The 24103-nt window shown below is 37.4% G+C and overlaps 1 protein-coding gene across 1 annotated transcript; it reads left to right on the forward strand.

The window, feature by feature from the left end:
• The first annotated feature begins 520 nt into the window (after nucleotides 1–520).
• Nucleotides 521–24103, forward strand: stag2a (STAG2 cohesin complex component a). The gene is made up of 34 exons (XM_067439140.1): nucleotides 521–765; nucleotides 1380–1464; nucleotides 2042–2117; nucleotides 2896–3030; nucleotides 3269–3365; nucleotides 3454–3530; nucleotides 3668–3872; nucleotides 6093–6244; nucleotides 6389–6462; nucleotides 6564–6687; nucleotides 6826–6924; nucleotides 7038–7117; nucleotides 7423–7530; nucleotides 7680–7788; nucleotides 8609–8726; nucleotides 8841–8944; nucleotides 10297–10389; nucleotides 10697–10786; nucleotides 10957–11160; nucleotides 11240–11310; nucleotides 11517–11604; nucleotides 12586–12666; nucleotides 12750–12842; nucleotides 12927–13098; nucleotides 13664–13791; nucleotides 14070–14171; nucleotides 14252–14400; nucleotides 14861–14989; nucleotides 16497–16702; nucleotides 16804–17023; nucleotides 17101–17193; nucleotides 20728–20854; nucleotides 21064–21141; nucleotides 23354–24103. The coding sequence occupies exons 2-34, from the start codon at nucleotides 1427–1429 to the stop codon at nucleotides 23375–23377; spliced, it is 3744 nt and encodes a 1247-aa protein (XP_067295241.1). The 5' UTR covers nucleotides 521–765; nucleotides 1380–1426; the 3' UTR covers nucleotides 23378–24103.

Below are 24103 nucleotides of genomic sequence, written 5' to 3' on the forward strand. Positions count from 1 at the left end.
GTCCACCATCACTCCACAGACTTTATTGGATGCTCTTTACATTCTCTAGCATTCTCTAGCTTGATTTGCATATTTCAGGTTTGTCATAATTAAATGTAAGATACATTTCTTGTTTATACCTCTTATTTAAAAGCAGACGTATCCAAATTAGGCACAGAGAATAAGGCTAGGCTATTCAGTTCATCCTGAATTTCTCTTACCTTGGGAACCAGTCTGTCATCTGGAGAATTGGACGTCTAATCCTTTTCTGTTAGTATTGTTCTTTTCTTGTGTCAAAGTTCAACCACTTCACACAAAGTTTAAATGGTTAACAGTGTTGATGCTCTCAAATCTGGCTGACATGAATAAAGTAGACAATAGTCTGTTTTTTCCTCATTAGCCTATTTGTTTGTAAATAGAAACTGTGATTCAAAAACTATATGTTCCATTCAAATACAAACCATATCCTATAAATGACCAGAAATTAGCTATGGTAGTTTCAAGATGTGCATGTAGGTTATGTGTGTGTGTGTGTGGGTGGGTGTGTTTGTGGATAGTGTGTGTGGACGCGTAATAAGTGTGTTTTGGGTTTCTCGAGGCTGTATTTTACTCCTGTCCGCCCACAGCACCAAACTGCATCTTCTTCGTTCGAAACACTAACAGAACTGAGCCAGTTCTACTTGGGTCATGTTTTAATGTCTTAACCGCGGAGCGGAGGTCCGGTTCGATTCCGTTCGGCGGCGGCTCTGGGCAGGTTTTTATGCAGCTGGACTCGCGCTGAGGGAGGTGAGGGAGGAAATGGCGGCCAATCTTCATAAATATCCGTTATTTTGGAGAGAAAAAATAAAATAATTTTAACTGTAAATTTGTGGGGAGATTGATCTCGTAGAGTGGTTCATATGTCAGACAGTTTCCGCCATCAGCTTAAATATAGAGAATTCTTGAGACACTCGAATGTGTTACGTGTGAAGAAACGTAAAGTTGTAATGTGGTTTTGCAGTTTCACATTGTTTTGGAGGGTTTGGGGCGGTTTTAATGTCTTTTAGAGAAGCCGGAGGCCTGTTAGCCTGTTAGCATGCTAGCCCGTGTTTACGGAAATCAAACTGAACATTAAAACACAATTAATAAAATCTTGCACATTACACGAATACATCGACATTTTATGTTTTTAATCGAGTTTGTATATTGTTTAATGTTTATATTTTTCTTACAGTAATGTTGACAGCAAATGTCTGATTTATTATTAAAGTCCTATATAAACATCGTCCTTCACACAAACGCACGCCTAAGTAACCTCATTCAGTAACTGCATTACCAGTCATAAGGGTTGTTTTAAGGTAGATATTTTAAGAAAGGGTTTTCATTCTGCAGTTTTATAATTGCGTGTATTTCTTCTGCAGTGTGGGGGCACTTATAAACTCCAGAAGAGACAGATGATGTTGAAAAAATGATAGCAGCTCAGGACCTTCAAGCTGACTTCTACCAGTAAGTACTAGACATACACTTACTCACTCCTTTCCAAGTCAGACAGTGTCTTTGTCTCAAAATCTAGTAAGCTGCAGATAATATTGACGTTGGCAGATTTTTGGAAATCATATCATAAGTCATTTGAAATCATAAGTACATTTGAACAAGATGACCACCATCTGCTAGATGACTATATGCGGTGACAATTTATTTTACAGTGTCCTTGTTATGTTATATGTACTTGCCAAAGTACTAAGAGTAAATTTTGCATAATTACATGCAACTAACCCTCAGCCAAGCCTAATCCTGCCATAAACCTATAATAGATATAATATGTAGTCAATTAATGTATTACACTGTAACAATGACACCGTGAAATAAAGTGCAGCGCAATTTGCTTATGTACTTGTTACTTATAAAAATACATAAAAAACACTGAGTTTGTTGGGAAACTCAACTTGAGTGTTTGCACATGGATGCCCAAAGAGTATATCTGAGCTCGGTATGTTAGTAATAGTAAATGAATTTAACACGCACCCAAATTTATTTTATCTCCACTTACACACTGCTGTAATCACTGGTGTGTTTTGTTTAGGGAAGCACATTCTCTGCTCTCAGACACCGACCTTGAAGAATTTGAGGTTCGGAATGGCAAATCTGGAAAAGGGAAGGTACGTATCAGGCAATGAGCTTTCAGCTATACAATCGCTTCTTTTTCTTTAGCAAACAGCTTTTAGATGCACTGCAAAACAGATATGAGTAGGGCTGTATGATTAATTGGAATACAAGTGAAACCACAATGTGGCTTAGTGCTATTTAATAAAATGAAATTATATATTTCATGTGGCACTGTTTTAATTTATACACATGCAGCTCATGACCCGGTGTTTTCAGTATCTTGGAGGGGCTTGGTTCACAATAAATGCTGGTCCAAACAAACTCCATCTCTGCTTGTAGCTTATAACGTGCATTTAGGAATGCAACATCTTCCATGTCTTGTAACAAGAAGCATTTATATGAACAAGTGATTGTCGGCAAAAGAGAAGCTTTGAGGGTTTATTTTGGTGGTTATCTGCCAAAAATAAAAGCTCAGTGTTTTAACATTTCAAAATGAAGAAATGAAGACTACCATAAATATTAATGTTATAATTAGAAATTAGCCCCCCCCCCATTGAAATATTACAATACAGTAAAATCTTCTTTGTTTAATATTTTTATTTAATAACATTGTGTAATTATTGTCATCACCATCATCATATTGCTATTTAATCACAGCATTTTTGACCAAACTGTGCAGACCTATGAACAAGCACAGCAAACTTGGAGTTGTTTTTTTTTGTGTATTGCAATTGTAATTTTGATCAAATAGTTCACAAATTTGGAGCTGAGACTTAATAGGTACTAGCTTGTTTGATGGAATTTTCCTTGCCTTTTCCCATTTGTTCCTAGAAGGGGAAGAAGACCCTTGGAGAGAAGTTGAAGGGGTCAGAGGTGAGAGGTCGGGTAAATGGCCACCATCAGGAGAATGACATGGAGAATCTCTGTTTGTTTGAGATTGTCAAATTGGGCAAGAGTGCCACACAGGTACCAACATGCACACAATGTCTTCAGATACACTCTGATCTCTCGCACTGTATTCATTCATAGACTCTGTTTAAAAGTGCTCGGATGTATCATCACGTGAATCAGTGGTGTGTGTGCGTTTAGTTATTACATCCAGGCCTAACTGCAGCGTCTGCTTTCTGTGTAGGCTGTATGTGTATGAAAGAAGGTTTAACTGAGGTAGTTTGAGCGAGTGTGTGTGTGTTCTCTCTCACTGCAGTCAGTGGTTGATGATTGGATTGAGTCCTATAAGACAGACAGAGACTCTGCCCTGCTGGAGCTCATCAACTTCTTCATCCACTGCTCTGGTTGTAAAGGTGTGTGTTTGTATGTTCTCTAGGGAAAGATAAGTTTATATACGCCAAGTGTGTGTTTTGTTTTATTGAATGCGTGCGCTTGTTGTAGGCGCTGTGAGCTCTGAGATGTTCAGGCACATGCAGAATTCTGAGATCATCAGGAAAATGACGGAAGAGTTTGATGAGGTTTGTTAATGTGTGAGTTATACCACAGACATTTCAATAGGAAGAATATACGATATGTAAAACAGTGCGTGTGCTGGGATGGAGGAGATTAGCTAACTTCAATTGATTTTGTGTAAAACGGATGTGTTTGTGTTCAGGATAGTGGAGATTACCCACTGGCGATGTCAGGTCCTTTGTGGAAGAAGTTTAAATTAAGCTTGTGTGAGTTCATCGCGGTCCTGGTCCGACAGTGCCAGTACAGCATCATCTATGATGAGTACATGATGGACACGATCATCTCTCTCCTCACCGGCCTGTCCGACTCACAGGTCAGAGCGTTCAGACACACCAGCACCCTGGCAGGTGGGTGACCTTGGGCTACGCACCATGCGATGTTCAGGATAGCATACCTACCACTGCTTCAGTATAGAGTACACTGCAAAAAATGCTTTTCTTACTTAGTATTTTTGTCTTGTTTCTAGTCCAAACATCTAAAAATACATTATTTTGCTTACCCCATTAGCAGATTATTTTGCTTATTTTAAGCAAAAACTTTCTTAATTTTGAGTTATTTTTCCCCAAAACAAGACTATTTTTACTTGTCTAGTAAATGTTTCTTAATGTAAGAATTTGTAGATGAATTTGACTAGAAACAAGACAAAAATACTAAGTAAGATTTTTTTTGCAGTGTATGTCTATTATGACATGCACAAGTGTTCAGAAAGAAATTAATACTTTTATTCAGTTAATCACATTAAATTGATCAAAAGTGACAATAAGGATATTTAAAATTATACAAAAGATTTCTATTTTTTTAAAAAGTGGTAATTTTGAACTTTCTGTTCATAAAATAATAATTAAAACAATGTACTGTAGTTGCCACAAAAATATTAAGTTGCAGCACAACTTTGATATAAAAAATTTATATAAAAATTGACATTGAAATAAAAAACAATTCTTGAGCACCAAATCCTCATATTAGAATGATTTCTGAAGGATCACGTAACGCTGAAGACTGGAGAAATGATGCTGAAATTTCAGCTTTGCCATCACAGGAATAAATTACAATTTAAAATATATAAATTTTAAACTGTTGTATATTTAAAACATTGTTATAAAAACTGCCTTGTGTGCAATTTTTTTTTAGCTATTGTGTTCATTATTCACACAACATAATAGACTTCTTTCAAACTCGTTCAAAAATCTTAACAACCTCAAACTTTTAAACAGTATTGTATATTGTTATTATGACTGAATTTTAACGACTGAAAATCTTTGCCCGAAACAGCTGTTTTTAGTGTCAGGCCGAAATCGGACTGAAACAGACTGAACATCTGTGAAAGTGCATTAGCACTTCTCCAATGGAATTATTTTGTCTGTGTTCACTGTCTATTTTGTGCTCCCAACGTGGATAAGATACAACAGTTAAACATACCAGCTGTGTGGACACTACTTCTGAATTAACAATATTCATTTCTCAATTTTAATCGGTAGATTTAATTCTTAAATCTAAAATCTTTTTGTTATGTATGAATACAACTTCTAAACATTGAATATTTATAGTGTGCCTGCCATCCAATAATCGCAAAAAACTTTGCTACTTTGAATATGAAGCAAAGTATTAACTTTTGTCAATTTTATTAAAAAATTCAAACAATAAATGGCATTTTAGAGCTCTTTAAAACGCGTGACAGATCGCTGTGGCCTCCTCGGTTCAAGCGGCAGCGCAAATCAAGCACACATGAAACGATTATCTCATCTCTTCTTAACTGCTAGATTTGCGCATTAAATAAAAATGGGCGAACACCAGAAGGTATGCTGAAAAATACATTACAACATACTGAGATGAATACTGTCTTATGTAATTGCTCAGTCAGTGTTTCAATCGTGGAAAAACATCAATAAAACAGCTTGTAGGTTATACAATCACATAACTTCACATTTACCTCAAGACAGCTATTTAGTTATTACAGTTTATTGTCATAGAAATGTTTATATTTCACCAACAAACTGAAGTAGAAACAATTTTATTATTAAAACATTGTCTTTTGTGCAAGTTAAATGTTTGTACAACTGTACAATGGTTGTTTTTAGCTATTTGAGTGTTGATTATTAAACACATTTGATTAATGAATTGATTATTCATTTATTAATTGTATTTTCTATTTATTTTCAGTTTCAGTCCAAAATGTTAATTTTGGTGCATCCCTACTTTTAATACATTTGCTAAGTTGCTAAGTCTAGTTTACTGTATCCTACCTACTTAATTTCACCTTAAAAAACTAAACAAAAAAAACTCCTGAGACATTAAATAGATACTAAATTTAAAAATTTAAACGACAATGTAGTAGACTGTTGTTTAAAATTTGTATTATTGTATAATGCATACTGTTTCACTTTCTTTACACCAGGCAGTGTACGTTGTTTACTGCAGTATGCTAATGTTCCATTCTAAGCAACATACTTTCATGTCATGAATTATTCATATTATGAATTATGTGATGCAGTATTCAGTCAGTGTGTTCTTATTCATTAAGGTATGAACTGTATACCCTAACCCTAAAATTCTTCACTGTATTTTAGCCATGAAACTGATGACAGCTTTGGTGAATGTTGCTCTGAATTTGAGCATCAATTTGGACAACACACAGCGACAATATGAGACAGAACGCAACAAGAGCATCGGGAAACGAGCCAATGAGCGTCTAGAGTTCCTGCTGCAGAAACGCAAAGAGGTGAGGTCTCACACACACACACACACACACACACACACACACACACACACACACACACACACACACACACACACACACACACACATACGGTACATTCTAATGAGACAATAAACTTGATTCAAACATGGATTCTGTCATTTTTAGCTCCAGGAAAACCAGGATGAGATTGAGAACATGATGAATGCCATTTTTAAAGGAGTGTTCATTCACAGATACAGGTAAGGAAATATCTCAAAATTAACTGACCGATTCAATGAATTCATATTTTAAAATAATCACATAGTCTTTGAAAAGAGCTGACTTTTGTGTGTTTGTGCAGGGATGTGATTGCTGAGATCAGGGTCGTCTGCATTGAGGAGATTGGTATGTGGATGAAGATGTACAGTGATGCTTTTCTTAATGACAGTTACCTGAAATACGTGGGCTGGACCATGTATGATAAGGTATCAAACACATTCACACAGAGTGATTCCTTAGGTTTATAGCATTGTATAGTATTGTATAAAGCACTATATAAAAAAAGGTGACTTCACTCGACTTGAAATCTCTGTCTCTTCTATTTGTTATTTTTCTTTCTCCAGCAAGGTGAGGTCCGTCTGAAGTGTCTTACAGCTCTTCAGGGTTTGTATTATAGCAGAGAACTCAACGCCAGACTGGAGCTCTTTACAAGCCGCTTCAAGGTGAGTGTTCCACCAGGATACTTGATATGGCAGCACCAACTCTCACTTTATGATTCTGAAGGCTTTGAAAAACATATTTTCTTGTTGACAGTTCTCCTTCTCTTTCTTTGTAGGATCGGATTGTATCCATGACTCTGGATAAGGAATATGATGTTGCTGTTCAGGCCATTAAGCTACTGACGCTAGTTCTGCAGTAAGTTCAGCATTGATCATTTAGTCACATGTTATATATATATATATATAAATTAAAAAAAGATGGATGGATGGATGGATGGATGGATGGATGGATGGATGGATGGATGGATGGATGGATGGATGGATGGATGGATGGATGGATAGATAGATAGATAGATAGATAGATAGATAGATAGATAGATAGATAGATAGATAGATAGATAGATAGATAGATAGATAGATAGATAGATAGATAGATAGATAGATAGATAGATAGATAGATGTGTCCATTTAATCGGCGAGTGTGTTTGTTTGTGCACACAGAAGTAGTGATGAGGTCTTGACTGCTGAAGACTGTGAGAGCGTCTATCACTTAGTTTACTCCGCCCACCGACCGATTGCTGTGGCTGCAGGGGAGTTTCTCTACAAAAAGTGAGTACATCATTTCTTTATTCCACTGCACAGTCTGTGCTTTATGAAATACAAGTGTAATTAAACACATCTGCCACGTTAAGCCCAAAGTATATTATGCGCACAACAAGATTTTGTGAACACAACAATTTTGTGTGTGGTGTTCCCAGGTTGTTCAGTCATCATGGTCCAGAGGATGAGGGGCGGCCCAGGAGAGGCAGACAGTGTTTGAATGCTAACCTCATCAGAACAACTGTCTTGTTCTTTCTGGAAAGTGAGGTGTGCTTGATGCGCTCGGCCTGTAATGTCACTTTTTAAAGGCACAATACGCAAGATTTATGGATTAAAATATCCAAACATCACTAGAACAATGTTATTTATTTTGTTCATATTATCCCAAATATGTAAAAAAAATCTTTAAATCCAGAGAAATCAGCTATTTTAACCATGCGTTATTGTGTCGACTGTCAATGACATAATATCCATCATATCCATAAAAGTAACTTTAATTTTAATAACAAAACGAAAAGAGTGGCCGACCGTATAAGCATAATAAAAGCTCCGGAGCTCCTACATGGAATTTGACACCAGTGTATCTCGTCTTGCCATGTGTCTCTCATTTCTCATTAGCATTCGCTCCACAGGCCTCACACCAATCCAACGGCTCTCCGCCCTACCCTGCTTCATAGTAAATGGACTGCATGTATATAGCGCTTTCAACAGACCTATAGCCATCCAAAGCGCTTTACATATTGCCTCACATTCACTCATTCATACACCGACGGCGATGTCAGCCATGCAAGGCGCCATCCAGCTCACCAAGAGCATTTGGGAGCAGCTTAACTTTTAATACATTAGTTCATCCATGAAGATGATTTCCCACCAGATTGATTTCTATCAGCTGTAGAGGTGAAAACGTCAACTCCCATGATTCCACACTCATTTACTGCATCAAGCTACACCTTGGTTGTTGTTTTGAATAAGTGACCTCTAGTGGTGAAACTTACGTACTGTGCCTTTAATGTCTTATTATATAACTAAACAAACCATAGAGAGATAAGGTTGTTTTTTTAAAAGATTTTATGAATGTGTGTTTTAGCTCCATGAGCACGGTGCCTATCTGGTGGACAGCTTGTGGGACTGTGCGTCAGAGCTGCTGAAGGACTGGGAGAGTATGATCAGCCTGTTGCTGGACGAACCGTTCCCTGGAGAGGAAGGTACAAATGCACACACTTGTATGTTTCATAGAGTTTTTTGTGCCTGGACCAAATTTGGCTAAAATCTTTGGCTAAAACCTACACCACTTAAACATAGTGATGTGTGTTTTTCAGCTCTCACTGATGCTCAGGAAACTGCTTTGATTGAGATCATGCTCTGTGCTGTCAGACAGACTTGTGAGTGTCACCCACCCATCGGACGAGGCACTGGAAGAAGGGTAAGACACACACAAAAACATTACGATTTTTCTATATTAGTGAGGACGTCCCATAAATGCAATGGTTTTTACATACGGGAGGTATTTTCTAAATCTAATCTATGAAAAAAAAAACATCACCCCGTTTATTTTCTACATGCAATTTATCTTATTGTGAACAATTCATCCATGTGTTTCATGTAAACAAAATTTTGTAATTTAAATATTGTAATTTAATAATTTCAATCATTTTAACCTCTATCTTCCCTTTAAATTAATTACTTTTTTCTGTGGGCATATGCTTGACTTCTCAAATCATTTCCTCTAATCATATTATACGATAAGACGCTACTTTCGTTTCACCTCAACTTTAAATCATGGTTTTGCTGATTTATGAGCCTTTACAAATAGAGAGGATCAGTTCTTATGTTCTTGCAGGTTCATTATTTTATGTTTCACTATGTTTTTGTAGACATTTTCAAAACATTAGACCTCCCAAGTTTAGTAAAGTCTGTGTGCATTTAAAAGAATTTTCACCCAAACATAGTTCACCGAAAAATGAAAATTATTTCATTAATTACTCACCCTCATGTCGTTGGACACCCGTAACACCTTCGTTCATCTTCAGAACACAAATGAAGATATTTTTGTTGAAAGCTGATGGCTGAGAAAGGCTTTAGAAAGGCCTCCATTGGCATTCAGTACATTTCCCCTCACAAGACCCATAAAAGTCACTAAAAACATTGTTACAAAGTCCATCTCACTACAGCGGCTGTACAATAACTTGACGAAGCGACAAGAATAGTTTTTGTGCGCAAAAAAATCAAAATAATGACTTTATACGCCAAGTTATTGTCTTCCGTGTAGGTCTCTGACGTGAACTCGCGCGATAGCGGCGCTCCTCCTCTTCCGGGTCATGTATCTGAACGGTGGATCTGCGTCATGTTTTCGTGCATGTGTTGAGTTCACGTCAATAACTTGGTGATTAAAGTCGTTATTTTGATTTTTGTGCGCACAATAACTATTTTCGCCGCATTGTAAAATTACTGTACAGCCACTGTAGTGAGATGGACTTTGTATCAATGTTTTTAGTGACTTTTATGGGTCTTGTGAGTGGAAATATACTGAATGCCAATGGAGGCCTATCTGAAGCCTTTCTCAGCCATCAGCTTTTAACAAAAATATCTTCATTTGTGTTCCGAAGAGGAACGAAGGTCTTACAGGTGTCCAACGACATGAGGGCGAGTAATTAATGAAATCATTTTCATTTTTGGTGATCTAACCCTTTAAAGGAATAGATCAAATAATTGTCTAAAAACTCTTTAAAAATGCTGTCATTGTTAATATGAATTTGTTTTTTCACTTTGGCACAGGTTCTGACAGCTAAAGAAAAGAAAACCCAGCTGGATGATCGAACAAAGATCACAGAAACGTTTGCTGTGGCGTTGCCTCTGTTATTGGCTAAAGTAAGTGATTCTCCGCCTTGCCAGACAGTATGTAAGGCATCAAAAGAATAGCAAACAAATATAAACGATTGTGACAAAATGTTACTTTAATTGTGGTTATTAATTGATCCTCAACATTTTTTGCTAGTTTTGGAATTTTCAAAATAAATTTATTTGCAAAATTGATTGACTTTTTGGGCATAAATGAATGGCCCACAACTCGCAATTTGCACACAAATTGTCCAACCAAATGGTTCAGGCCACCTGAATCAGGAAGCAAGCGTATTGATTTCTAAACTCTTTCTCTCCCTCTCCGCTTTTCTCTCAGTATTCAGTGGACCCAGAGAAGGTCACTAATCTGTTACAGTTTCCTCAGTATTTTGATTTGGAGATCTATACAACAGGTCGGCTGGAGAAGGTGATGATGCTCCTTTAACAAAATAAAATAAAATGAAATACCTTCATATAGTTTCCAATAATACTAATATTTTTTAAATAACATGGACAGACATGAAGTTAAGAAATTAGTGATTATTATTGTTTTGTTATATTAGTACTGTAAGTAATAATTACGCTGATGTCCTGCAGCATCTGGACGCTCTGCTGCGTCAGGTCCGCGATGTGGTGGAGAAGCACACAGACACAGATGTATTAGAGGCATGTTCAGTGACATTCCATGCATTGTGCAATGAGGAATTCACCATTTATAACCGCGTAGATATCGTCCGCAGCCAGATGCTCGATGAACAGATTGACAAGTTCCACCGCTTGCTGGAGGATGTCCTGCAGGAGGTTTGTGTGTGGTAGTTTTCAATAACAGTTCTGTGTAATTTCACCAGTTTGAGTTTGAATGGTTTTGTTTCTTTAAAAGGGGGAGGAGCCTGATGAAGATGACGCCTATCAAGTTTTGTCAACACTCAAAAGAATCACAGCCTTCCACAAGTAGGAGAACATGCTCAAAACAGAGAAAGGATTGAGCTAAAACTGAGAAATAATTGAGCTAACTTTAAAAATATTAAAGGTTCTAAAAGACTAACTTTGATTAGCAAATGATTTCTTATTTATCTGTGCAAAATAAGATCGGGGCATGTTTCTGTGAGACCAGAGGAGTGTCTTCATTATAACCGTGTGTGTCTGTGTCCCTGCAGTGCCCACGACCTTACTAAATGGGACCTTTTCACCAGCAACTACAAACTTTTGAACTCTGGTCTGCAAAATGGGGATATGCCTGAGCAGGTACTGACTACTGACCCAGGGGTAAACTCATTTTGGTGGCTATTCTGCAGCTAAATGATGTCCCGAATCAACTACATTCTGCCTCAATAACAAAACACAGAGCACATGGAATTTTCTGTTTTCACTCCCCAAATGCATTTAGATGACATTTGACTACATAAATCGGTAATTAGGGAATTTTAGTCAAGCATCAATGATGTGAAGAAAAATAGAGTACTATTCAATAATCTTGGCTTGCTAACTGAACATGAACAATCTGAAAGCATTAAATCAGTTTTTTAAGGGATAGTACGCCCCAAAATTAAAAATGTTGTCATCATTTACTCACTCTCAAGTTTATTATTTTAAAGATATTTTTAGTAGAATGTTAGTAAACAGCCCAGTGCCCCATTGACTTAGATTTTTTTTTCCATTCTGTGGATGTCAGAGGGGCCTGTTTGGATACCATATTCTTCAAAACATATTTCATATTTTAATGCATCATTTCAACAAACACTTGATAAATGATTCCTCATTATATAATTATAAAGATTATTAATTGTTTTATTATATAATATATTTTTAATATTTATTATTTACCTTTTTTAACAATGTGAACTGTATTTTTTAATCTAAAAATATTTTTATTTTATTGATAATAATGTTTTTAGCTAAAGTTAATGCCTTTCAACCTGTATGAATTTCTTTCTTCTGTTGAACACAAAGGTAGATATTTTGAACAATGTCAGTAATCAAACTGTTGTGTTTGATTACGGACATTCTTTAAAATATCCTTTTTTATGTTCCACATAACATAAATTCATACAGGTTTGGAACAACTTGAGGGTAAGTAAATTACAGAATTTTTAAAATAGCTCCACAGGCCCTACTAAACTTGTCTACAGGCCATATTTGGTATGTGGCCTGTGTGTTTGAATCTGCTTTAAACTCTTTTATCTCACCTTAAAGCCATTTCGTGTTTGTTTTGTTTTGTCTTTATAGATCGTGGCTCATGCGCTCCAGTGCAGTCATTATGTCATACTCTGGCACTTGGCTAAAGTCTCAGAGGGCAGTGCCAATAAGGTACAATACACACACATACATGCCCAGTCCTGTGTGAGACTGTCATTTATAGTGTTTTTAATCACACTCTTGTCCAATTTCAGGATGAAATGGTGCTGTTGCGGAGGCAGCTGAGAGCTTTCTGTATGATGTGTCAGAGGTACCTGAATAGCATCAGCACTGCTGTCAAAGAACAGGTGAGTCTGACCTGTTCACAGACCATGCATCCTTTCATCCATAGAGGATTCTGGGAAAATAAACTGTGTGTCTGTATGTTGCAGGCCTTCACCATTCTCTGCGATTCACTCCTGATCTTCAGTTATCAGATTGTGGCATCGGGGCGGCAAGCTTTGGAGCCACTGGTGTTCAGTCCAGATGCATCCTTACAGAGCGAACTACTAAACTTTATCCTCGATCACGTGTTTGTTGATCAGGACGAGGACAGCAGCACAGGTGAACAACAGACAGATGCAAAGAGGACAGAAGACTGCTGATCCACTCTAAAAATGGATTTGAGTGTATAACAGCATGTATGCAGTCTTTGCTCCAGAGGAATGATCAGCTTTTGATTTGTAATGCATCATTCTAATTTCTACACAACTAACGTAACCAAATAAAAATAAAATTTTTTTTTTTTTTTAGAAGACTGACATAGCATTATGGCTCTTATGTTTGAGTTTGGGGTCAGACTACTGTTGTTGTGGCAGATTAAATTAATCTGTATTTGTTTTTCGATGGCTTTATGAGCTGAAATATCTCATTTTCACTTTCATTCAATCTTATTTTTTTGGTTTGTTGGTTTTGTAGAATTGTTTTTGAAAAAGATTTAACATACACAAGCTGGTAATTGTATTCAATTTGTATTTTTTATTTATTTCCATCTTCACTTGTTTTTTTTTTAGCAAAAGAAATTATGAAAAATGTACAAATTATAATTGGTATTTTATTCTGCACAATTTTTGGCTGCTTTTTTTCACTATCCAATCCAAATCATCCATATCTGGGGTGTGTCTTGCAGACGATGAGGCCGGTAAGATTGAGGCGCTCCACAGACGCAGGAATTTACTGGCCGCCTTCTGCAAACTGATCATCTACAGTGTGGTGGACATGAAGACAGGAGCAGATGTCTTCAAACAGTACATGAGAGTGAGTCCCACTCACAGTCGCTGTAATAGTCCTGTGTGTTTTACATTTTTATTTATAAAAAAAAAATTTTTGGTGCCTTTATTGGGATAGGATGGTATATAGTACACATGACATTAAGTGGGGGGGTGGTATGGGAAAGATCCGTGAGCCAAGACCCGGGTCGTCCGAAGCACAACCTTGCTACAAGTTGGAGCGCTGCCCATGAGGCTATTGGATCCGTCACAGCCCTCTGTGTTACTTGAAGCTCACTGTAACTCTCTGTCTTTGTCCGTGTGTAGTACTATAATGATTATGGTGACATCATTAAGGAGACCATGAGTAAAGCGCGTCAGATCGACAAGATTCAGTGTGCCAAGACTCTGATCCTCAGCTTGCAGCAGGTGAGATGGAACTTTCCTCCTTACGCAGACCAGCTCTGCCAGCAACACTGAATAACCGAAGGGGGATGTGTGTGTTTCAGCTGTTTAATGAGATGCTGAGTGATCTAGGCTGTAACTTTGATCGTTCTACATCTGCATTCTGTGGGATTAAAGAACTGGCCAGACGCTTCTCGCTCACGTTTGGACTCGATCAGATCAAAACCAGAGAGGCCATTGCAATGCTCCACAAGTAAGGACTCAAACATGCCTACTTTCTTTCTCCTGTCTGTGTAAAACGTATATTTTATGTATTTCTAGGATTTGTATTTGCTGTAACTTCTTATTATTGCACGAAAACAGCTCTTGATTGCATAAAGTTTCTGAGACAAATTAATAATAAAAGTGAGTGGTTGACTAAAATGGGTTTTTCAATGGCCGACACCAATATCTGATATGGATAATATTAATGATATTTATGACAGCAAATGAGTTGTACACAAACTTGCTGAAATAAAAAGAAAATGAAATGTAGTCAAATTTCCGACTCTTAAGTGAGAAGAAATGTGGGCTTGTTTTAAGAGAGGTTCACAAATCCCCTGACTGTCATGCTGCTCTGTCACCAGCATCAGCATGTGGAAAAGGGGCATCAGCATCCCCATGTGTCTTAGTGACACAGTCTTAAGTTTGTGTGTGTATGTTTTGTCTTTTAGAGATGGAATAGAATTTGCATTCAAAGAACCCAGTCCACAGGGAGAAGGCGGCCCTCCTCTCAACCTTCCGTTCCTTGACATCCTCAGTGAGTTTTCCTCCAAACTACTGAGGCAGGACAAGAAGACTGTGTAAGACACTCACACTGAGAATCCCTTGCTTTCTCAGATCCCTCAGAGACCCAAGCATTGATTTTCATGATGTATGTTTTTTTTAAACCTCAAAAAAATGTCTTTAGGAAACCATTATTTAGGCACAATTTACATTAGAGTATAATTTGGAAAAATATGTTTGAAAAATATTTTAACATTTAAAAACTGTAGATGTAATTTAATCTACTTTATTTAAAAACAAATTTCAATGAGACATGCTAAAGCTGAAAATTTCAGATGGCATGTAAGCCATTCTCTCTACACTACCGGTCAAAAAATTTAGAATGGTAAGATTTTTAAAATGTTTTTAAAGAAGTCTCTTCTGCTCACCAAGGCTGCATTTATGTTATTTGAATATATATTTAAAATGTCATTTATTCCTGTGATGCAAAGCTGAATTTTGAGCATCATTACTCCAGACTTCAGTGTCACATGATCCTTCAGAAATCATTCTAATATAATGATTTACTGCTCAAGAAACATTTATGATTATTATCAATGTTGAAACAGTTGTGTGTACAAATATTTTTTTATGATTCTTTGATGAATAGAAAGTTAAAAGGAGCAGTATTTATCTGAAATATAAAGCTTTTGCAACATTATAGTGTCATGTATGTAATTTCTTTAAGTTCTTTCCCAAATACATAAATTAAATTCTTAACAACCCAAAACATTTAAATGGTAGTACAAAGTTACAAAAGCTTTGTATTTCAGATAAATACTGTTCTGTTGAACTTTTTATTCATCAAAGAATCCTAAAAAAATAGGATTTGTGGTCTCGACTTATGTCCAGTTTGTACACATTTCTGCTTGTTTAATTTTAGTTTCTTTTGTATACGAACACTCTCTGCATTTAAAACACCGACGAGCTCTTCGGGCACTGCAGGGTTGTATTATTGAAGAAACAAGCTCTAGGAGTCGCACGATAACTACGTACACGTTGCGGCATATGTTACGGCTTTTGTTCACACAGCGCTCGTCCCGGGTCGAATACCGCAATATTACTAGGTCCCCGACCCGGGTCGAATTCGGTAATCAATCCCGGGACGTAGTTGCTTTCACACAGAAGGCGACCCGGCAATGTTCCGGGAATATTGCGGGTCCGACGTGCAGTGTGAAAGGGGCTTTAGAGTTCAGATAACTGACTTTCTAAACAGATACATTGTTCCAAAAGTGTTAAGAATTGTGTCAGCCAAGTGTATCTAAAGTATCAAACATCTAATATATAAACATACATTTTGTACTTGACTTCAGCAAGCTGTGGCAGATAATTGTCACTTTTTTTTGTTCCCACTAAAACTGTTGTGATAGATTTCAATGGTCAGCTACTGCTACGTGTAGTTTTTTTCCATATATAGTTAATATACAAATGTTGCAATTCTGCTGCGCTGGGTCTCTGAAGGTTAACAGTGTACTGTCTTTTAAATGAGTTTCTCTGCTGAAGTATATGTATGTTCTTTGTTTGACCTCTGACATCTCCCATCAGGCACCTGTATCTCGAGCGGTTCATGACATTTCAAATGGCCCTGCAGAGGGACGATTGTTGGTTACCACTCATCTCCTACCGGAACTCTCTGCAAGCGGGCGCTGATGATGATACGCTGTCTGTTATCAGCGGCATGAGCGGCAGGAGCTCCGCCCGCAGTCGCAGGAGCAAACCACCTGCCGCCAACAAGAGAAAACTTCCCGAGGGTGCGTGTGTGTTGAAACGTTATTATATGTTTACTTATAATCTCTACAGAATTACAACTAACGTTCCCTTTCATTATCTTCTCTATCTGTTCTTCTCTCAGAGGAGAGTAGCTGTAGCAGCAGTGACGTGAGCGCGTGGGTCAACCGAGAGCAGAGTGGCCCACACACTCCTGTAATGATGTCATCACCCCACATTGTCTCCACTGTCCTGCGGGACGCAAAGAAGCTTCGCCCAGAGCAGGGGTACATGGGAGTTTACAGTATGAGCAACGAAACGCAACACACACCACTGCAGCAGCCACACCAACACATGGACTACAAGTAAACATAAACACACACACATTTTTACACGTACTCCCTCTATTAGTGAAGAGATCACTGAGAACTTTTGTTTTTAGTTCTCAGGTCGCGTGGATGATGGCCCAAAAACAGCAGCAGGACAGAGCAAGCCTTCAGTACGGGAAGATGAGAGGCCACATTCAGCACACCATGTGAGTGCACATCTACATACACATACACTACTGTTCAAAAGTTAGGGCTCAGTAAGTTTTTTCCACCCAAAAAATGTATACTTTTATTCAGTAAGGATACAATAAATTGATAAAATGTGACAAACAATATTTATAATTTTACAAAAGATTTCTATTTCAAATAAATGTTGTTATTTAGAATTTTCTGTTTATCAAAGAATCAATAAAAACTGTACTACAGTTTCTACAAAAATATTAAGCGGCACAACTTCAACATTGATATAAGAAATGTTTTTTTGAGCACCAAATCAGCACATTAGAATGATTTCTGAAGGATCATGTGAATACTGATGAAAATTCAGCGTTGCATCACAGGAATAAATGACATTTTAAACTATATTGAAGTTGAAAACAGTCATTTTAAGTTATTATATTTCAAAATATTGCTGTTTTACAGCATTTTATCATCTGAATGCAGCCTTGTTGAGCATAAGAGACTTTTAGATTTTACTTGTCTGTGTGTGTGTGTGTTAGATGCGAAGTATAAGTTTAGCATAGATATATTTTCCTTTGCTGAATGCTGACTGAGCACTTAAGTGTCGCTCTTGTCAAGTGATCTGTTTATTTCATTTTACCTATTTTTGACGTACTGTAAACTCTAGTGTGCCTCTATTCGCTTTGCTGAGAGTGTGCTTTTCACACACAAAGAGCGAGAAGAGTCATACATATTAAGCAAAATTGACGCGTTGCATTTAAACAATATTCTTTGTTGTATTTTCCTGTCAAAATACTAAGTTCATTTAGAATTATTCAGCTTTTAGGAACAAGCAAAACAGTTTTTTCCAATAGTGGGGGTAACTAATGCACAAACAATAATCTCATTGGCTGACGCTCATCTTTTACCGTCCCTGTTTTGATTTCAGCAAATCAGTTCAAGCTAATCACAACGTGATTAATATTCATGAACCCAGCAGCTCATCAATACTTAGTGCATTGTATATTTTTATTAGTAATAGAATTAGTAGTAGTATTATCAAAATGTTTTTTACAGAAACACTGAATGACCAACAATTTAATTTTTAAAGCTACACTGTGTGATATTTTCCCCCATCTAGCGGTGAAAAGGTATATGACCATCCAGTGAATATTAGTTTCTGTTCCTCTCAATTCTGATTTCGTTTTAACTCCTACGGTGGCCGCTTTAGTCCAAGACATGGCAATCCCCCTCTTCACATTCGACACGTTGCCATCGAGTTTTAAAACGCGAAAAGCGAAGCTTGAATTTATGGGTACGTCCCTCTTTGGCTAATGTACTTTCAAGATGGAGGGGCAACATGGCGACCAGCATTCAAACCCCTCAGCCGTATGTATTTTCAATGGCATATTATAAATTTATGAGAATACTTTATTACTTGAAAGAAGTAAATATACATTAATGAGCACATATATTTTTGGAAGAATTAAGTGTTTTTAGCTAAGAATGAACTAAAAAAGTTACACAGTGTAGCTTTAAATTTTATTTTCGGGTGAACTAACCCTTTAAGAGTGTACATTCAGATATTTAAAGCTGCTGTCCGTAACTTTTTTTGTGTTGAAGATTTACAAAAATTATATAATGAGAATGTACAACATGAATCCATGATTTTGGTCATAATTCCAACAGTGGACCTTTTTTCACCAAGCTGCTTGACAATTTCCCCGTAGCCCTTTCCAGCCTTGTGGAGGTGTACAATTTTGTCTCTAGTGTCTTTGGACAGCTCTTTGGTCCTGGCCATGTTAGTAGTTGGATTCTTACTGTTGTAAGGGGTGGACAGGCGTCTTTATGCAGCTAACAACCTCAAACAGGTGCATCTAATTTAGGATAATAATTGGAGTGGAGGTGGACATTTTAAAGGCAGACTAAAGCTGGGCATACACTGTGCGATTTTCGTCCGATTTCGAGCCGAATTCTGACTCGTGCGACTCTTTTTTGGGTCGGGATGATTTTCAGGTTTATCGTGCGTCGTTTGTCATGAGGTGTTCGTGCAGTGTACAGGGGGAAACTAGAGGCGGCAAACCTCTCCCGATCGGGAATCGGATAATCAGATGAATTTCTGGCGTGTCAGAATTTCTGCTCGCCCCTCGTGAGGTTATCGCACAGCTGAAGCAAAGCCACGAAGTGATTGCCCTATTTCCCCTCACTGCGCCTGCGCGAAAGCAGAAGTTTAATCATTTAATTTTTAAAAGCATTAAGGAAGAAAACGAAAAGAGGGAGATCTTTAATTATGTAGGCAGCTATCAAATAACAGACATTAAGTAAACTGTTGTGCCTCCAGTTTGTGTTGTATAGGCCTATATCATTTAGCTAGTTGATCATTAATTTACTTTCACTTTTTTTAAAATATTAATTCATATTTATATTTAGCCCATATTTGCAAACGCAGTCTCAAACCCAGTCAATTATTCACTGCAGAAAGTGAAAGTAAAATCAGACAAGCTTTCGGCGCATATTCTCAGACAACGAGAGATGAATCTAATTCAACATGCTGATAATGTAGCCTACTGTCTTAATTTATTTTCTTAATATTTCTATTTTGGTCCATATTGGGGGGAAAAATAGAAGAGAAGTAGGCCCATTTTATGTTAAACAAGTTGTTTTTAGGTAAATCTGCTCTTACTTTTCATTGAGACGGACATTATTGCAGTGTTCTGACATTATAATCATATAATTATAGACCTATAATTCCTTGTTTAATCGCACTAAATGTTTTTGAATAGTGAGGAGTAATATATCTATTATTTTATTATGCAGTGTGTCTATTATGCATTATGAAATTGTTCGGGGGAGGGGGCAAATTAATGTAATATCAATTTAATAATAAAAGTAGGCCTATAATAATAATAATAATAATATACTTAATAATAATAATTGTATACATAAATTCTAAATCCTCTTGATATCAATAGCTGATGCATTTGATAGGCTACCTCCCGATAATACACCATGGTCTATCGTCACCACGGGGGTTTTATTGTGCATTTTTCACCCGTACAGTGTGAGCAGACAAGTCGCGCTCAACGGTCGGACCGCACAGTGAGAGCACATCAATCGTGAGCTTTGGCTTTACATCGCATGCGATCTACTCGTACCGTGTGAGTAGGTAACCTTGCTGAAATCGCATAGAAATCGCACAGTGTATGCCCAGCTTAAGGCCCCGATCACACAGAACGTGTTTGTCAGGTTCGATAACGCGAGGCGCACTGCACTGCTTTTTTTGGTTGGCCTTTTTTTATTCAAAAAAGAGCAGTGCGCTGTTTTTTGTTAAAATGTTTCTAGGCAACCCCCGAGTCAGCTGTCAGTCAAATCAAGGTAACGGTCAATACAATGACTAAATGATGAAGATTTGTTTCTCTCTCGCTCTCTCGCTCTCTCTCTATAAAGTTTCGTAGTCTATCGTGTAAACAAAACCAAAAAATACTAGCCATTGGCGATTCTATTGCCAAGGTTTGTTTAGAGGGTTGGTTTGTGATATTAGGGATATTTACTTCTTTTTTTTGTAATTACTTGTTTGCCAGTCGCCGTGGCAGCGGATTGATGGAGGATGACGAGGAGCCAATTGTGGAGGATGTGATGATGTCATCAGAAGAACGACTAGACGACCTTAATGAGGGCATGGACTTCGACACCATGGACATTGATCTGGTAGGAATCAGAGTTCAGGGAAGCATAACATTAATCAGTGTGATCCCTTTCTTACCAAAAGATTAACTGTCAGCCATTCAGGTGCAGTCACAATGAGAGTCCATCTAATCCAATATCCTTTCACTGCAGGGTCAACACACTCATACATAGAGAGAAAACACATTTTTTGTGTCATTGCTTATAACTTGATCTTTTTTGTCCCTCTGAAGCCTCCATCCAAAAACCGCAGGGAGAGGTCAGAGCTGAAACCAGACTACTTTGACCCTGCCTCCATTATGGATGACTCGGTGAGCGTTAATTCATCTGTCTGTTTATTGATTCATTTACTACAGTATTGTTCTGAATTAAAGATGACCCTCATTATAAGACGACCCCCCCCCACCCCCGTCTTTTTCCTAGATGTACCTTGCATGTTATAAAGAAAATGCTTTTATTTTAAAATAGTTTTCATATTGCACATTTTTGTATTTAAAAAAAATGTACTAGGTAATTTTTCAACCTATATTTTCAAGACTCTTGTGATGATACATCGACTTACAGTAGGTTGAATGACACGTCTGCCATAGCTTGATGGGGTCTGTATCGTTTTTAATCGTACTTTTAAACTTTGAGTTTCGGGTAGTAACCCGAGAACAAAGAGAACTACAAAATTCGACTGCTTTACGGCATATACGTCACTTCCACCAACACACACACTTCCTTACATTCGGACGTGCGAGCCCAACTTTGTTCGTCGGATAATATAGTCATGTCCGAAGCAGCGCAGACAAATAAGAAAGAAAAGGTTTTGTTGGCGGAAAGCAATAAGAGGAAACGAAAAAGTGATCGGATTAAAGGCAGGACGAGGATCAACATTGGACCAGCGTTTGCTCGTTGCCGAGCTGAAGGAGGCGTGCCCGACCGATGCTGTCATGCTTGTTATGGTGATTACCTACAAACATTGAATTGAAGTATCATATAGATTCTGTAAAACAGTAACCAATAGACTACTATAATGACGCTGGCTTGTAAACGTGAGCATTGCGATTATTTGGCGTTTGAAAAAAATAAAACCCATGAAATTGCTCGCGAAGGCGGTATTTGTGTAACAATCGCTCCAGCAGCCATACTCAGCTCCTCAACACTCGGTCCTGCTCTGCTTCACACTACAGTAACGTCAATAACCACATCCATCAACATGATTTCTACCCGAGTCCTATTTTCCACCGGCTGTGAGGTGAAGACTGCATGTCCCAAGATACTGCGCTCAAACTTGGCGTCATCAAACTACGCCTTTGTTTTGAATAGGCGACCTCTAGTGGATTGAAAGTTGCATAGTGCACCTTTAAATTATAGTATTAAAAGTAGGGTAAATACTGGTAAAATGTACCAACAATCACTTTAAAAATCACCAATCTTTGGCATAACATAAAATAACCTGTTACCCTAAAAAAATATATGTGCTCATGAATGTATATTTACTTCTTTCAAGTAATAAAGTATTCATAAGTTTATAATATGCCATTGAAAATACATACGGGTGAGGGGTTCGAATGCTGGTCGCCATGTTGCCCCTCCATCTTGAAAATACATTAGCCAAAGAGGGACATACCCATAAATTCAAGCTTCGCTTTTTGCGTTTTAACACTCAATGGCAGTCATGAACGAGGTCGAACTGGAAGCTATGTTAATCTTGGACTAAATCGGCCACCGTAGGAGATAAAACAAAATTGGAATTGAGAGGAACAGAAACTAATATTCACTGGATTGTCATATAGCTTTACACCGCTAGATGGGGGAAAATATCACACAGTGTAGCTTTAAGATATTTTATATTTAGTCCGGGAGTGTATGGAAGTGTATGCACCCTATACTGTCCATGTCTGTTTTTAATCCTCATATAAAGATTAAAACAGTCATGAATCAGCGTATTGATTCATGATTCGGATCGCCAATGTCACGTGATTTCAGCAGTTTGGCAGTTTGACACGCGATCCGAATCAATCCGCTGATTCATGACCGTTTTAATCTTTATTTGAGGATTAGAAACAAACAGGGAAGAGAAGACAATGCTGAATAAAGTCGTAGTTTTTGTGATTTTTGGACCAAAATGTATTTTTGATGCTTCAAGAGATTCTAATTAACCCACTGATGTCACATATGGACTACTTTGGTGATGTTTTTATTCCCTTTCTGGACATGGACAGTATAGTGTGCATACACTTTACATACGCTCTTGGACTAAATATAAAATATCTTAAATTGTGTTCTGAAGATGAACATCCTTAGGGTGAGTCATTAATGACATAATTTTTGGGTGAACTAACCCTTTAAGTAACTTTGAAACCAACCACTTTCTGTTGGAATCTGTGTGACCGATCTGTTACCATCATTAGAACCAACTTGCATATAGTTATCATTACAGTTCTTGGTTCTTGGTGTGAATGGCCCGTGAACTCTTCGCACCTGCAATACTGGGGTTATAAGTTAAAGCGACTTTGTGTTTTTTTTGTCTTCCAGGTTCTTAATGTCTCCATGTTCTGAGACGGGTAAACGAGAGCAGCAGTGACATGTTTCTCCTCTTCTGACTTCACTCCGTGGACTAAATGCACATGATGGTGCTGTGTATCTTTCCCTCCTGAAAACACACCATAAATTTTCATCTGTACATATAACAGCCCACTGGGTGACAGACAAACATTTACAGCACGAGATCAGACTTATCTATTCATGCTTTTTTGTAATGGAGGTTTAAAAATAGCTGTTTTTGTAACTCCTGGAGGAGTTTTGATTTTTAGGTAATTTTGTAAAGACAATCAGTTGTAAATGACTTTATAAAGGGTGATTGAAATCTAAAATTTATAACTCAACTTTCCTTAAAGCGTTTAGACTTGCAGTTTCTGTTTCCCCCTCAAGTACTTCTCTCTTTTGTTTTTGCTTTTTAACCATCACTCACAATGTTTTGCTTCCCTTGAAGTAGGTTAAAACTCTTATTGTGATGATATTCCTCACTTGTATTTTGGTGGTTGGCTGATTGAGATTTTTTTGTTTTTATTGGCCCTCTAAAAGCTCAATGCACTTGTGCTGATTGGATTTTGAAAGCCTGCCCCTCCCTCAGATTAAACGTAATTTTTGAATATATATTTCAGCTTTAAATTCTATAGGTATTTCTGCATAAAGGGCAATACCCCCATTTTCAGGGAAAAGCTCTTTCTGTAGACTATATCTCTTTGACCTATATTTCTTCTTAAATTAGAATGAGGTATTATA

The sequence above is a fragment of the Pseudorasbora parva genome, chromosome 3 (genome assembly GCF_024679245.1).
Source record: "Pseudorasbora parva isolate DD20220531a chromosome 3, ASM2467924v1, whole genome shotgun sequence".
Lineage (NCBI taxonomy): Eukaryota > Metazoa > Chordata > Actinopteri > Cypriniformes > Gobionidae > Pseudorasbora > Pseudorasbora parva.